Source organism: Argentina silus (assembly GCF_951799395.1).
Source record: "Argentina silus genome assembly, chromosome: 7".
In the NCBI taxonomy this organism is placed as follows: domain Eukaryota; kingdom Metazoa; phylum Chordata; class Actinopteri; order Argentiniformes; family Argentinidae; genus Argentina; species Argentina silus.
The window spans coordinates 12,450,727-12,467,725 of record NC_139661.1 but is presented as its reverse complement, the minus strand read 5'-3'; the positions used below and the strand labels follow the sequence as shown (position 1 = coordinate 12,467,725).

Sequence of the window (16,999 nt, the reverse complement as noted above, 5' to 3'; positions counted from 1 at the left end):
GAGTGTAGGGAGACTTCAGGAACTGCACACTCGCTAACTCCGCCTCCTGGGAGATACCACCTGAGAGGGTGGGAGGGGGGAAGGGGGGGGGGGGGAGGGGAGAGACACATAGACGTATTCAATTCTGGATAACTTAACTTTGCAATGTTTTAGTGGATAATTTGTTTGAATGATTTAAGATGTATGATTATCAATTAGAGAACTGCATGACAACTGTTGTCATAAACACACACACACTGGTCACCTGTAGGCTCCCGCACCATGACGAGCAGGTAGAGGAAGCGTCCCACCATGCTAGTGAGGTCAGAGCTGAGGTCGTGGTCCCGGAGGGCCGCCTTCATGTCCAGGGTCACCTCCACCTCCCCGCTCTCCGACATCTGACAGGCAGGGAGGTTACGGTCCCACGGTGCTCACACACACACACACACACACACACACACACACACACACACACACACACACACACACACACACACACACCCCAAGCATGCGCACGCATGCATGCAAACACGCACACACACACACGCATGCACGCACCCACTCCCTCACATAGCGTGTACACATAGGCTACAGTAGTCAGTGACAGCGTGTGTCCTACCAGCACCCGTCTGACGGTCTTAGGCAGGATCTCAGGAGTCTTCCCCTGCATGAACCCAAACCTGAAGAACACCTCCGCATCAGCCACTGGAGCCCCGTGCGCATACCTGCACTCAACAACAACACAATAACAACATCAACAACAACAACAACAACAATAACAACATCAACATACCTGCACTCAACAACAACACAATAACAACAAAATCAACATCAACAAAATCAACAACAACAACAAAATCAAAAACATACCTGCACTCAACAACAACACAATAACAACAACATCAACAACAACAATAACAACAACAACACAATTGAACCACAATCTTTGATTAGTAAATCACCTTAGTTACCTGGCGGTTATCTTCAACTTAAAGGCCTCAAAGGTGCCGTAACTGATGTAACTCGCCTCTGGCTCCATGAGGATGGAGATGCTGGGTAAGACTATAGGAGAACACACACACACACACACACACACACACACACACACACACACAGAGACACACACACACACAAATATACACACACAGTCAAATACAATTAGCAGATCTAGCTGTGTTTGAGACCTTATAGAATCGATGATGAGAATCACTTTGCGAATGATCAATTCAATTCAATTAATGACCAAATAATCAACTGATTCATGATAAATTCATCAATTAATCAATGTCTCCAGTGTTAATTTTGAATTACCATATTCCTTGACTTCAAATTCAGCTTTGGCTTTGGTATTGAAATGTTTAGTGTAGGAAGCCTCGATGGTCCAGACCCCCAACCTGTAGGACATGATCACATGGTGAGAGGACTACAAACTACATCAGCTCTGAGTTATGAACAGAAACACTCTTCCTGTTTCTGTTTCTGTTTTCTGGTACAATGAAGTGAGTAAACTACACCGCGACAAAACAGTCATTAACATGTAAAAACACTGCTAGGACTAGACCTGAGTTTAACTACCAACAAAGCTACTGTAACATGTACTTCAACTAGTAGTTGAGCTTCATGTAGTGGAAACACTGGCCACCAAAGTTATATTTAATACCATAATCTACCAGCAGAGGGTGGTGGAGGTAGAAATCGGAGGACAGGCTCATTGTAATGCATGAAATGGAATTAGGAATGGTATCAAACACGTGTGTTCTACCTCCACCAGCCTCCCCTGTCATCTATCTACATGATGCTATCCTATCATAAGACCTTACTTGGGTTTCAGGGGGATCATGAAGGGGTCCTGCATAGAGGGAACTCCATTGACGTCTATCAGCTCTACAATCTGCACCTCCTGACGCTCTGGGTCCTGAAACAGCCACACAAGCCTCAGGCCAACGACCGCACACACAGGATAGCATAACACACACACATGCACGCAGACGCGCACGCGCACGCGCACACACACACACACACACACACACACACACACACACACACACACACACACACACAGGACAGCATAACACACACACACATAAACACACACAGGACAGCATAACACACACACACGCACACACACAGACACACACACACGCCGCACGCACGCACGCATGCACACGCACACACACACACACACACACACACATGTACGCATGTATCAGTCATCAGATCATATGGATATGGGTGTGGGTCAGGTTACTTCTTGAATTGACTGGAATTGAACTAAAATGTTATCCCAACCCTGGTAGTGACAAGTCACATGGTCTGGTAGTGGCCAGTCACATAGTCTGGCTGTGGAAAACTCACCCTGAAGGTTAGAGTGAGTGGGCGGATCGCTGGCTTCAGCTCCCCGTTGAAAGAGAAGGCCCGGACTTTCACTGTAGGAACACACAGTTTACTCAACCTCACAGTCACAGCAAACACACACACACACACACACACACACACACACACACACACACACACACACACAGTCACCTGACTGCTTGGGGGTATAGAGGGGCTTGTCCGTCTGGATGAAGATGAATCCATTTGTTCGGGACACAGGGATCCTCTCATAGGAGTTGAAGTCTCCCAGGACATGCAGGTAGGCGTGGGTCCCATCCTCAGGAAACTGATCTGGCAGGATCTGGAACAGAAACACATCACACATGTCTCAAAACATAAGAGCTTACAGTCAGATCCCAGAGGTCTGTCACGAAGACACAATCAGAAGTTGCCAAAGTCTAACATTGAGTGTAAAAGAGATCCAGCATTAGAAGGATTTCCTTGGGGCTAGGTTAAGATAGGGCTAGGTTAAGATCCCACAAATACATTTGGGATTGAGTGGTGAAGCCTGTTCTCCAGTCTAAGTATGTTAGTTTAATCTTGTTTAAAGTCAGTGTGCTGTTGGTAGCTTGTGTATTTTGCTGTGGCTATCCTGCCTTAAGCTCTGGGATCTAGTTTCTATTGAAAGTCATCTGTTTGAAGCCAATTGCTGTCAATCTCCAGTGGGAGGGCCTGAAACTACTCTGCAAGGTATTTTAACTCCTGCTCACTTTGGACCAGGACTAATACATTTGGGATTGAGTGGTGAAGCCTGTCTGGTCGTTAACTGATCGTTAGGTGAGAGGGGCTGCTACCCTGCTCGTCATCAGCAATCACTGATTTCTATCGTGATGGTCATCGAGTGACCGCCTTTGCGACAGCCTCCTGACACAAGGACGAAGGAGTCAATCTGTGGAGTCCATCGAGGAAGGTACTAGCATAGATTACTTTTTCTTATGATGACTGATGGATAGGCGATTCACTTATTTAAACAAATGTATTTGTTAGTCGCTTTGGATAAAGGCGTCTGCTAAATGCCATAAATGTAAATGTAAGATAGGGCTAGGTTAAGGGTAGCCTCACCCGGAGCGTGATGATCTTGCCATATCCGTTATGGGCGTTGAGCGTGACGTCCTCTTCAGCATAGACTGTTGGCTGCGTGCCCATGGTGCTCTTCAGAGTGACGCGGACCGTGGTCTCCTCGCTGTATCCCAGCAGCTGTACCACCACGGACTCAGACGCATCCAGACGCAGCAGCTTGGGCGCAGTGATCAAGTACCTGAGAGGTCAGGGACCGGGGGGACAAGGACAGAGGATGTTCTCAAAGACTTCATGTGAAAATCCACTGAGGAATCCATAATCAGGTTCCTAAAATGGCCCAATGATACTAAAGCATCAAGTCTTAGTGTCCTGCAGGTCATTCCATGCCTGAGGATGGGCCCAGTCTAATCACCCTAAACATTTAGATATGTGTACACACTGATAGATATACACACAAGGCACCTCAGCCATATAGCACTAGCAGAGTGTAAAGTTGACTGACATGCATCAACAAGTGTAAACAAGTGTCTTCAGGAGATGCTACAGGGTTTTGTCACTAATTATTTACATCCAATGTTGGCCTATGTGTTGACTGAATGGTTCATGATATACAGTCATGAGAAAAAATTAGGACACCCTATGAAAACCTTTGTCTTCTTCAACATATTCAAACATATGGACATTTGATATTCATTTGAACAATATTGAAAATTTGAGGTAATATAACTAAACAAATACAACTGAAACAAATTATTTAAAAAATGATTGGTAAAATGTAATTAATAGAAATGCAATCTTCTTGTGAGGAAAAAGTTAGGACACCCCCACATTTAGTTCCACTTAAAATGCCTAAAATTATAATAAAGAGCACCACATCAGGTGCAAATGATTAGAACATCGTTACAGAGGATTTTGGAGGAGCCTGTCCTATTTAAGCCTCAGATATTTAGTTTGGTTTGCTCTTGATTGTTGAAGTGAGTTGCATCACCATGGCGAGATCAAAAGAGCTCTCTGAGGCCTTCAGAAGAAAAATTGTAGATGCATATGAGTCTGGGAAGGGATATAAAAAGATCTCCAAACTATTCGAAATTGGCCATTCCACTGTCCGGAAAATAATTTACAAGTGGAGAACATTTAAAACCACCACCAACATGGCCAGGTCAGGCCGCCCAAGCAAGTTCAGCCTAAGAGCTGACCGAAAGATGCTTAAAGAAGTCTCCAACAATCCCAGAATGTCATCACGAGACCTACAGGTATCTCTTGCCACAATTGATGTCAAAGTACATGCATCCACCATAAGAAAGAGACTGAACAAGTTTGCATTACATGGGAGGTGTGCAAGGAGGAAACCCCTGCTGTCAAAAAAAAACATCAGGGCAAGACTAAAGTTTGCCAGAGAACACCTAGAGAAAGACCAGAACTTCTGGAACAATGTGCTTTGGACAGATGAATCCAAAGTTGAACTATTTGGGCACAGTAAGAGTAGACATGTTTGGCACAAAACCAAGACAGCATTTGAGAACAAGAACCTCATACCAACTGTGAAGCATGGGGGTGGAAATGTCATGGTTTGGGGCTGCTTTTCTGCAGCAGGGCCTGGTCAGCTCACCATCATAGAATCCACTATGAATTTTGTATTGTATCAGAGGGTGCTTGAGGAAAATGTGAGACCATCTGTTCGAAAGTTGAAGCTGAAGCAGATGTGGACCATGCAACATGACAATGACCCAAAACATTCCAGTAAATCTACCAAGGAATGGCTCAAGAAAAATAAATTGAGAGTTCTGGAATGGTCAAGTCAAAGCCCGGATCTTAATCTTATTGAGATGCTGTGGATTGATTTGAAACTGGCTGTGCATGCAAGACACCCCTCGAACATCACACAGCTGAAAGAATTCTGCAAGGAGGAGTGGGAAAAACGTTCTCCCAATTGATGTCAGAGACCTGTAGACAGTTATAAGAAACGTCTAATTGAGGTTATTTCAGCCAAGGGGGGCAATACTAGCTATTAGGGCATAGGGTGTCCTAACTTTTTCCTCAGTAGGAATTGGCATTATTGTTAATTTTTCGTTAAATAAATGATTACAAAGTTACATTTTCATAGTTTTTTGTTCAATTACATCCCCTTTATCTATAGACATTGTTAGAAAGAAGATAACATATTGATATGTCCATATTTTTAAGAGAATAACTTAATATTTTGGGGGGTGTCCTAACTTTTTCTCATGACTGTAATGTTGACTCCATTACGACACAGTCCTCCCCTTTAAGGCAACACAGCTTTTTTTCATAGGAGGTGCGTCCCCATCTGTCCAATCAGCGTTTTTTGGCACATGATCACTAATTTTAGAACTAAATGTACAAAATATCTTTTAGCATCTTTTTAACATGGCTAAAATTATTTTCCAAATGAACTCAAAGTTAGCTGATAAGAAGCACACATGGTAAAAGGAGAGGTAGTGAAAAAGTAATAATTACGTTAAATAAATACATGACTCAAGATAGAGGAGGACTGTAGCACACATACAAAACAAAACAGAACATCAAAATGAAAGATTATTTATGCAAACAGTGTGATTGGCATAAAGCAGACGACTGTAGTCTGGATGTTTAGGACCTGTTGCCATATCCAACTATTAATCCAATGAAATTAAATTAATCCAACTACTCTGATAATGTTTCATTGGTCAGTTTGGAGGAAAGGTTAGGAAGGATCTTATGAAAGTGTTAAATCAGAGCTTACGTTCTCTCCTGGGCGTCTGCCAGCCAGCAGACATGAAACAACGACACCAGTAGCAAGACCTTCATCCTTCCCCAACACAGACTCACTGACTGACCCAGCTCTCTGAACACACGTACACACGCACTGACCCCAGCTCTCTGAACACACACAGACTGACTGACCCCAGCTCTCTTAAGAGCAGCAGGGGCTCTGAGGGCATGTGTGTGTGTGTGTGTGTGTGTGTGTGTGTGTGTGTATCCATTGATCAGCAGATTGCTCCAAAACAAACAACATGTTGTTTCCAGTAAAAGGCATTCGCTTGATTCCAAAGAGCAGCTTGATTTAAGCATCACACTGAAACTTGGCAGCACTTCTCTGCAGCAGTGGATGGGTTTGGGGAGGTCATAAAGTTTGACTTGTTAACTAGGTGGGAGGGGGTGGGGGGGAGAGGTAATTATACAAGATGTAATTATGGAGCAAATCTGTGGTATTTTCTGAGAACATCCTGTCAAAGTAGTCAGAAGAGGTTCTGTCCCAACATTAAACTGTGAAAACCAATCCTGCATGTTCCTGTGAGGCCGTCCCAACATTAACCTGTGTAAACCAACCCTGCATGTTCCTGTGAGACCGTCCCAACATTAAACTGTGTAAACCAACCCTGCATGTTCCACTGTGGCCGTCCCAACATTAAACTGTGTAAACCAACCCTGCATGTTCCACTGTGGCCGTCCCAACATTAAACTGCCCCCACCCGCCCCAAAGGTGAGTTTGCTCAGCCGCTGTTCATTTCCCAACAGTTGACTCTGATGCCTCTTCCTGTAAACCACATGCTGTTTGTTTTGTAGCAATCTGCTGATCAATGGATACACACACACACACACACACACACACACACACACACACACACACCTTTTTGCCTGGTAATTTTTTTTAATAGAACAGAATATTTATGCAAACAAGACAGGTTTAGGTTATGATTTATTTGCAGTACGAGGTGAAAATACAAAGTCATTTATATAAGCGAACATCGTATACATCATATACTGTAACAAGTTTTGTCCTTTAAGTTATACATACATAGATAAAGTGACTGTTCAATAATTCTGGAAATAGAGAGAACATCTTATGATAATATTTACACAACCTTTACATTTTATATAGTCTATTCACACGTCAAGAGTTCCTATCCCTGACTGGTGTCCAGCTGTGGGTGACTGACCAGTGACAGCAGTGATGCTTCACCCAGCAGGACAGGAGCAGTACATACGCAGCCTCTACACTTGTCAATATCAAGGAGCACGTCGGAGAATTTCCTCCCAAACCTTAATCTGTTGCCCAATACTACCCCCTTGTGGTGAAACAAGCAAATTACAACTTCAAAACAAAAACGTTGCATGCAAACCAATTAGTGTGACTCTTTCAGATGGATTTACAGTACAATAACATCTGTGGACTGGCCACTGGGTAGACACGTACTGCTCCATGCACAGGCAAGAGAGAGACACTTCAAAATGTTTAACATTTCAGAACTTAACCTATAGAAGGCAATAGATAAATATGCATTTTATCGGAACTATAAAATCTGATCCTCAATTTGTTTCTATAAATTATCAGTATGATAATACAAGTCTTGACCAATCAGCAGACTACCTTGAGGAACAGCTGATCAGTGACATCACCAGGTCTAGCTGCCTGTTTGACAGAATGTCAGAATCTTCATCACATTAAACCTGTGCACTGCTTCCTGCTTCTTGTTTCCTGTTTCCTGCTTCGTACCTCAGACACAGCCAAAGCCAATCAGGGCCTGACTATCGTCAGTGATCATGCACACAGTCTCAATGGCACCCAGAGCAGAGGAGAGGCCATCAGAGAGTGTGGTTCACACAGCACGCTGCATGTTTGTTCCAGAGGAGGGCCTCATAGAGAAGCATTGAGCTGGACAGTGCCATCGCTGTGGGTGTCTGTGTGAGGGGGGGGGTCCAGTTAGACTGACCTCAGATAGCAAGGGTCAAATTACACAGGGGCTCTGAGGGGGCTGGGCACCCCCCCCCCCCCTTAAGATTTGAAATATCAATATGCCCCCCCTCCCCTTAAGTGTCAAATATATCTACTTGCCCCCCCCTCCCCCCCAAGAGTTAGTGTGTGTCCCCCCGCCCCCCTCCTCACAGCACCATGGTTGGGATGTGGTGCACCAGAGAGGCAGGGTGGGGGTGGGGGTGGGCATGTGTGCGGGGGTGAGGTACCGAGGTCATCTGAGAGAGAGGGGGTGAGTGGTGTGTCTGGAGCCCCGCCCCCACTATCCCCCCCGCCCCCCCTGCCCCTAACCCTGCCCCCCCCGCCGCCCCCCCTGGCCGATGCCTGGCGCTCTTCTGATGCGCCCGCAGCCCCGCCAGTTGGGAGTAGGCGCTCTGGCACACGTGACACTTGTAGGGCCGTTCCCCGGTGTGCAGGCGGACGTGGTTACGCAGCGTGGAGGACTGACTGAAGCGGCGGCTGCAGAAGCGGCAGACAAAGGGCTTGTCCAGGGTGTGGATGCGCATGTGGGAGCGCAGGTTGCTGCGGGAGTTGAAGCCGCGGTGGCAGATGACGCAGCGCATGCGGCTAGCGGGGGGCAGGGGGGCGGAGCCATCGCACAGCTGGAACTCGTCTGTGGGAGGGGGGGGACCAATCAGAGGAGAGGATGGTCAGGGTCATGTGGGAGGGGGGGACCAATCAGAGAAGAGGACGGTCAGGGTCATGTGGGGACGGGGGACCAATCAAGAGGAGAGGATGGTCAGGGTCATGTGGGAGGGGGGGAACAATCAGAGGAGAGGACGGTCAGGGCTTGTAGTGGTTGTGTAGATAAACAGTCGGATCTCAACTCTTCTTATTGATTATTGATAACTATCTAATAACTCACCAGTCTTAGTCTTTTTCTGCTGGTCGTCCTCGGTTCCCGGAACGCCGGGAATGCCCAGGAATGTGTTGTGGGAATTCCCGTACCACACCAGCAGCTCCTGGTCTGGAGGGATGGTCTGAGAGGGACGCCACCGCAATATTAGACATTTAATATTATTATTATTATTCATATTATTATTATAACCCTAACCATCTAACTAACTAACCAACTAACTAACTAACTGTGTGTGTGTGTGTGTGTGTGTGTGTGTGTGTGTGTGTGTGTACCTCCGTGGCCTTGTAGAAGATGCCGCTGCCTATCTGGACGACCTCCAGGTTCTGTTCCTGCTCGTTGCGGGCACACTTGATGTAGGTCATCCAGCTGCGGTGGTCCTCCTGGCTGGCGTCTATGAAGTACCGCACGGTACCGTCCTCATTAAACACCTGACACACACACACACACACACACACACACACACACACACACACACACACACACACACTAGTTGTAATTAGTATACTGTTGTTACTCAATTGTTATAAGATTGCATGCTGCCATTGAGGTGTGAGGCATTGAGTTATTGCACTGTTGTATTTAGGGAAGTATTTTGTTGTTGTTGTTGCTTACCTCCCACATCAGGTTGTTATTCTTGAAGAGGTCCACGTGCTCCGGTGAGATGACCCTGCCGGTGAACGGACCCATCTCGGTACCGGCTTTGATCCAGGTCTTAGAGAAGATCCCGAGCCCTTCTCCCGGTATGGAACTCTGAGCAATGATGACCTCACTGGGCAGCACGAGGCTGGATAGCTTCTGGACCTCTGGAGAGAGAGAGGAGCGGTCAGCAGGTAGTCTAAAACTTCAGTTATAGGTGTTATTAATTTTATTCTATAGTTGGCAATGCTTTTAAAAGTTATCTTTAATTATCTCTAAAGTTTTCCCATGAAATCTCTCTTTGTGGAGGAATCCGAGGCATCAAAGACTGAATATCACCAGCCGTTTGTCTGCCGTCATGAGAACACATTCTGTATTATTGTTACAAATGTCACACAATGTTTTTTAATGTTATTCAAAGAGCCCGAACTAATTTATGTGCATTGTATTGTTCATCGGTAGTCTAATAATATCTGTGTTCTCATTCACTGCGAAAATCGATGGAATTTGATATGAGCCCCGCTAAGAAAAGAGGTTAAACGCTTCTTTCTTTCCCTAAAAGCTGCGATTCGTTCTGCCGTGATGTGACGGCCCCTGCGCGCGCATGAAACACTAATGGAAAGACAAGTCTCATTCCAAATTCATTATCCCTTTAAGAAGTTTGTCGCCATACATTTAGGGTGAATGAAATGAGCCTCTGTTCAAAAGGGCCAGGAATTTTTCTGACAAAAAATGGAAAGGCGATTAGACGGCTGACATGGTATGAATAGCAATGGAATTAGACTCCACGGTACGTTAACGGAGGAACACCGACCTTTAATGACGCCTGAAAGACAGAACAGTGCGGGGCCGGTCGCTGCCAGAGCCGGGAGAGAGAGAGAGAAGGTCTAAATAGAGAGAGAGGAGGTCTAAAGACTGATGAATGAGGGATAAACCCCGGGACGTTTCAGAGAAAAGAGGTTTTCTTTGCCTCTTTAGTCCCCTGGCTGTGTGGAGACTTTCTCAGGTCAAGCCCAACGGTAGTAAATGAATTTAAAACCCCTCTTTAAGTCACCATCGGTTACACGGTAAACGCATCTCTGAACGGGCCGGTGGGATCCCGGAGAGAAGGTTAAAGCGGTAAATGTGAGGGAATTAAAGGGAAATAAAGGAAGAATACGGACTTCAGATGGGATTTTATTTTTTGGCAACATTTCGTATGTGTGAATTTGAACATTTCTTATTCTCATCAATAATTCAAGAGATATGCCTGATATCTCAACATGTATGAACAGGTGGATCTAAAATAATAAATCTTAAAATTAACTAATAGTTTAGTAGACTATTACGTATAGGCCTTTATTAAAACTCTAAGGGCCGGTTTCAAGTCTTAAGCCTAGTCCTAGACTAAAAAGCATCCTCAGTGGCAATTTGCCATTGAAAGTGTGAATTAGTCCAGGACTAGGCTTAAGTCTTGTCTGTGAAACCGGCCCTAATTGTATTAAACATTTTAATGTACTTATATGGATAAAGACAGTTAGCAACAAATAGAGATAATTTTGTTCTGAAAAGGAATAAATCAACATTTAATTGACTGACCTCCTGTGAACGACTGCGCGAGCACCTCGGCGGTGAAGGCGGTTTTGGGGCTCGTGCTGGTCTTGTCCTCGAGCAGGTGTTCCCCGAGCACGCTCCGCCACCGGCCGTACAGGAAGCTGTGCAGGATGTCCCCGGTGATGACGTCCGACAGAGACAGGCTCTGCTGCTTGAACCCGCTCAGAACCAGTGCCTCGACGGAGCCCATGGTACCGTCTGAGATATGACCCAGATATCACGGTGCAGAACTTCAGGTAAATGTCCACCTGTTTAATTTTGTTAAAAAATTAAACAATATTCTGAAGTGAACGCATAAAAATAAAAGCAAACGAAAATTAAACAAACGCGAAATTCAGATTATTTAAAAAACTGATAAAATTAGTAATTTGTCAAATAAACGTCCTCCGTTGCTGCAGTTGTAAAATGTTCAGCCGTTTCCCGGTCCCGGGGCTCTTATATACCGGCGGTGTGACGGTGTGACCCTCTAATGAGTTATTAATGACCCTCCCCTCGTGCTCCCCCAGCTTGTTCTACAGGAGGAGCACGCGGGCTTTATTGAGTGGCCACTCCTCGGGGGAGCAAGGGAGGAGTGAGTGAGTGTGTGTGTGTGTGTGTGTGTGTGTGTGTGTGTGTGTGTGTGTGTGTGTGTGTGTGTTGGAGATACAACAACCACCTTGCAGCAAAAATAACAAGCCCGGTCTCACCACGCGCAACACATCTATCTGTACGGTCGCCAGCCCGTTCCTGGCACGGGAGAGGCAACGATACACACGATCCAGACTAACTTAAGAGACACCGGGCCAGATCTGACGGGACCTGACTGAGAGCGTTTTTATCTAATCTAATTGAGGACAGTGGGACACCCAGAACCAGACAGTTTACACACACACACACACACACACACACACACACACACACACACACACACACACACACACGGAACTGTAACACAACCGATCCGCATATCTCATGATAGTTATATCGGTCCGCGATCACACATTGTTAAAAGCCAGTGAACATGCTCATGATCTGACATTTATATAAAATATAATAATAATAATAATAATAATAATAATACACCTTCAGCGGAGATGGAATAGGACTATAAAACGCTAAATTATAATCCCACTTCTACAACGTTAATTTTCAAATAGGTAAATAGGTTATTTATTTGTGTAACTTTATTTTCTCCTCTCCGCCAGCTAAACCAGACTGAGGACGTTATGAGTTATAGTTTATTACCTGTTACAGTTTATTACCTGTCGGCTCAACGGGAATAACGCGTTTATGGGCATACAAATCTGCAAAGTAATTTTACATCTTCGCTTGTCATCCCTGCTCCTGTCCAGGTCATATCTACAGGTGTGAATATAGAGGGTGTGTGTGTGTGTGTGTGTGTGTGTGTGTGTGTGTGTGTGTGTGTGTTTACATGGCGTCTCACTCATGAATCCCCGTCCTCGATATTTAGCTTTTTCAGGGTTGATGGACTGAGAGTAAAACCGGGCCGCTCTCCCTCTCTCCTCTCCTCTCTTCTCTTTCTCTCCCTCTTTTCCAGCAGAGAGAACATATTTATTCCACCAGTCGCGCGGGTTCTCTATTCAGCAGTAATGTCAAGTGAAAGGAAAGTGTCGCAAATCAATCTCCATGCTGTTTCAACCACGCGCTCGTCCTTTCTGGATCAGTCCACGGGGGCGCGGGGCGGGTCCGGACAAGGTCGCGGTCTGCACGAGAGGGGGGACAAGGCGCTCGAGGTGAGGCGGCTGCCCGCGAGGCAGTGACGAGGTGAGTGACAGGGCAGGAAAACAGATTACTGCTCAACAGCTGCTTTTTAGGGGGGCCCCCCCCCCCACCCCCCATCCCTCCTTCACATTTTTTTCTCAGGATTTCTCCTCTCTCCTTGAATAGGATTTGAACAGCGACGTTGATTTTTATTTATTGCGCTCGAAGACATTTCAGTTGACGCAGGCCTGTAGCGTCTATAGCATCGAGGGGGATTTCTCTTTGAATTAAATATTAAAATAAAGCTCACGAATAATCGAAATTTGATGTTAAGTCATTACTGCATTTTTGGTTTGTGATTATAATAATTCAAAACGGAAAAGTGTGGCCTAGGTCTAGGCCCTATTCAGAGAAATTAATTCAATTAAACGATTTAAACAATGGTTTTAAAAATGTTTTTAACACACAAATTTATTAAGATTATTGATATTTTACACCTCACAGCTTGAGTTATATATTATATTATAATATTATATGTTTCGGAATCTTAATATTAGCGCGCATGCATAAAAAAACCTCTAAAGATAAATTCCATTTCCCTCTGAGAATTCTGCAAAATAGTTTCAAATGATTAGTTAATTGTGACAAGAGGAGGGATCAGATTTCAACATTTGTCTAATAATAATAATAATCACACCTCCGCGTGCACCGGTGGCCCCCCGGGTCCGGTCTTCACAAGACGAGCAGCGGCATCGCGAGCCCTGAGAGGAAGAATCAACATTATAAATGATGTCACTATAAAACAGATAAAAAGGAATCTACATTTTGCATAGCAAGTAAAGATATAAAAGATAGAAATAAATATAGGTCATTCTAAATGACGGGACATATCATTCTAAAATAAAACATCTGAAGAATTATTTTGGGGAAATATCACAGACAAAAAAAAAGTCCACATTTAAATCGTTATGTGGTAAAAGTTTAATGCAAATGTTAAGGTGAAAATAAAAAGTGAGCCGTTTTTCAGTTTTCAGTTAGAACCACAGAATGAACGTTTAAAGATACGGTTAAAGATACGTTTAAGCATTAATACATTAATCCATAATAATACGTTTAAGCGCCGTGGATGTGATTTATTTAGCATTCATAGCTTCCCTCTCCGCGCGGCGCGGCGGCAGAAAGCGACAAGCTGTTCATGGCTTTGTGGAGAAAGGAGACAAAAATCCCCCAATAATGGAGATTTGCAAATGTTTTTCAATTGACTTGACTCAATGAACAGTGGATTTTTTTCCGGGGTGAGGGGGGGGGGCACTGGGGAGTTTGGCTGGAAACCCACGGAATAGGAGCGAGAGCGCGAGAGATGCTTTTTTATTTTGTAGGATAACATTTAATTAGCTTAGTACAGCTCTTCAGAGACAATAGCAACTGAATATGAACCCAACCCAGATCTCTTTAGAGAAACAGACTCTGGAAGTCAAAAGAACCGTGAAGAGAAAAGCAGAAGCTGGAGACGCAGGGAGAGAAGGAGGGAGAGAAGGAGGGAGAGGCGGCAGGTGACTGGCACGCGTAAAAACAAGAGAGACACTTTTGGCACATGGCTGATTATTTCCGAGAGAAAAAAGAAGAGAAACAAATGGAGGTTTCTTCAGGTCTAGCCCCCCTTCGACCAGCTGAAGGCGAGGACGTGAAAGGAAACTCAAGCACTCGAGGACGGTTTCTAAAGCAAACAGAGAGCGTTAAAAAGCAGTTTGCGGGGAAGGTTGCGACATCAGAGAAGTGGTTATGGGAATGTACCCAAATGGCAGCCTAAACCCTCACCCGCTCTCATATCATCAACTATTAATACATATTCATGGGCTGATCCATACAACATCCCGCTAAGCACCAATTCAGGCCTGTACGGAGGCGAGGCCATGTGGCGGTCTTAATAATCCCAGAATAAAGCGTCTTGTCCGGCCGCGTCTCGGCTCGTTACGGCGTCACGGTGGAGGATAAAGGCCGTCTCTCGTCGCTGTAGTGGATCATATCAGAAGCTCTTTAGAGGCTCTGAATAGACCAGCCGCCTCTGAACACCACAAATGAGTGTATAATAGGTTCACTAATCAACAGAATTAGGCGAAACACCACAGCGATAATATAGACGTGTCAAATTTGCATTAAAATTAGGAAAACATATATAGGCCTGCAGGAGAAAAAATGCTGGAAATGTAATAAATGAAATGAGTCTTCGGAGAGGTTGAAGGTGTTTGACACCGTGACACAGATCTGGATGTCACTGTGTCGTTATGAGGGATAACAGTCACAGGTGGCAGAAAGACAAACACAGCTCCGCTCGCATTGTGACACTTTCATCTAGAATCATTTTCACACTTATTTTCACACTCATTTTCCAGACTAAATTATATTTGACAAAGAGCGTTGGAGTGGAAGGCCAAACTTAACTCACCACAGAAACAGATTTTTTTAAATTAAAACACTGTTTGCACTTTGTTGACATCGCCTGCTTAAATTCAACTGTTCGACCTTCAGAATATGACTGATCCTCTTCAGAACCGAAGACAAAGGCGGCCGAGCCTCGGGGATGAGCAGCGTTCTATAAGTGTTCTATAACGTTCTAAGTGTTCTATAGCTGATTTTGTAAGTGTTCTATACGTGTTCTAGAGCGTTCTAAGTGTTCTACAGCGTTCTAAGTGTTCTATCAGTGTGATGATTGACAGGTAGGAACATAACACCTGGTTTGAACGGTCACGCACACCTGACGTGAAATACAACTATGCAATTTTGGAAAACGGATTCCCCCCCCCCCCCCGGCAGACACCGGGATGGTTACAGATTACATAACTACATAACGAGCCACCGGTAACCACGTCTCGCTCCGGTATGAATGCCAAACACGCGGCGTGGCTCCTTGCGTGGAGGAAGAGAGACAGACATCAACCTCCCGTCTCTCTCCAGTTAGAACAGAGCTGGCAGGACCAGGTGCGGTTTAGACACCGTATGTTGTTTTGGACACTTTAAGGACTTGAACCCATATTTCAAAAACAGCTTAAATTCCACAAAATCGACCCTGAATAATATATTTATCTGTATGATTGGGTGTATATGCTGAGATAAAAAGACATATAGGTGTACATTTTATTGATATATTTGTTTTTTTTCTCGATCGAATGGTCACACACACATTCAGCAGCTACACGATATGTCACGGTCCACACTCAAATCTAATCAAATCAAACTTTATTTGTCATATAGACCGAATCCAGCCGTAGACGGTGTAATGAAATGCTTTGGTCAGCTAGCTCCTCAACAACGCAACAATGAAGTCAGAGTAAAACAATAAGATATGGTGGAGGCAGCAGCAGAGAAGCTGAAACGTCCTACCTGCTGGAGGAAGGTGCAGCGACTCTTCCGCCCCGTGGCGATGCATTCTGGGAGTCGGAGCAGTGTAATTGAGCCTCACCGTGAAGGGTTAATGGTGTTGCACTAATTGATATGGTTAGTAAATTAGTCTCCGATTGTCAGTTAGATTGAGCCACTCAGAGGAGGTTATTTCTGACTCAAGGAGCCTGGAGGCCCGGGGAGAGAGGGGGGGGCGGGGGAGGGAAGGGGAGAGGGGGAGGGCAGGGGGGGGAGAGGGGACGAGAGGGGAGGGGGAGAGAGGGGATGGAAGAGGAGGGAGGGGGGGAGAGAGGGGAGTGAGGAGGAGGAGAGGGGAGGGGGAGAGAGGGGAAGAGAGGGGTGTGTGTGTGTGTGTGTATGTGTGTGTTTGTGTGTCAGCATCAACGTCAACCAAACTCATGAATATACGACCGACCCTGAGTGGAGAGAGGGAGGGAGGAGGGGCAGGAGTCAGAGGTCAAGGTTCAACCTCTCCATATTCTCTAGGTTCAATAATAACACAGATAATCATATTCTCTAGGTTCAATAACATAGATAATCAGGACAACCAGATAACAGTATGCAGGTTTAGCATATCAATAAAGGCTGAGCGATGCATTCATAATCTCTGGCTGTCTCCACACTCACGCTACCGCCTCTCATTGTTCACCCAATTCTAAAGTGCCTCTGAATGATGATGG

At 45.1% G+C, this 16,999-nt stretch overlaps 2 protein-coding genes across 2 annotated transcripts in view; both read right to left on the bottom strand.

The window, feature by feature from the left end:
- c5 (complement component 5) overlaps positions 1 to 6,183 on the bottom strand; it is a gene marked incomplete at its 5' end in the record, with an annotated part of 20,474 nt that extends 14,291 nt beyond the window's left edge. The window contains 10 exons of the mRNA XM_083673319.1: positions 1 to 60; positions 245 to 377; positions 599 to 704; positions 951 to 1,041; positions 1,291 to 1,373; positions 1,800 to 1,894; positions 2,335 to 2,405; positions 2,506 to 2,656; positions 3,418 to 3,613; positions 6,119 to 6,183. The exon at positions 1 to 60 is cut by the window's left edge and continues 56 nt beyond it. Coding sequence (XP_083529445.1) covers positions 1 to 60; positions 245 to 377; positions 599 to 704; positions 951 to 1,041; positions 1,291 to 1,373; positions 1,800 to 1,894; positions 2,335 to 2,405; positions 2,506 to 2,656; positions 3,418 to 3,613; positions 6,119 to 6,183 — 1,051 coding nt within the window. The remainder of the gene's footprint in view (positions 61 to 244; positions 378 to 598; positions 705 to 950; positions 1,042 to 1,290; positions 1,374 to 1,799; positions 1,895 to 2,334; positions 2,406 to 2,505; positions 2,657 to 3,417; positions 3,614 to 6,118) is intronic.
- Positions 6,184 to 8,259: 2,076 nt separating this feature from the next.
- prdm12b (PR domain containing 12b) lies at positions 8,260 to 11,409 on the bottom strand (the record flags this gene model as incomplete). Its single annotated transcript, XM_083673317.1, has 5 exons — positions 8,260 to 8,744; positions 8,997 to 9,111; positions 9,263 to 9,418; positions 9,603 to 9,793; positions 11,205 to 11,409. 5 exons carry the CDS (start codon positions 11,407 to 11,409, stop codon positions 8,260 to 8,262), a joined length of 1,152 nt encoding a protein of 383 aa, XP_083529443.1.
- Between the last annotated feature and the right edge of the window lie 5,590 nt (positions 11,410 to 16,999).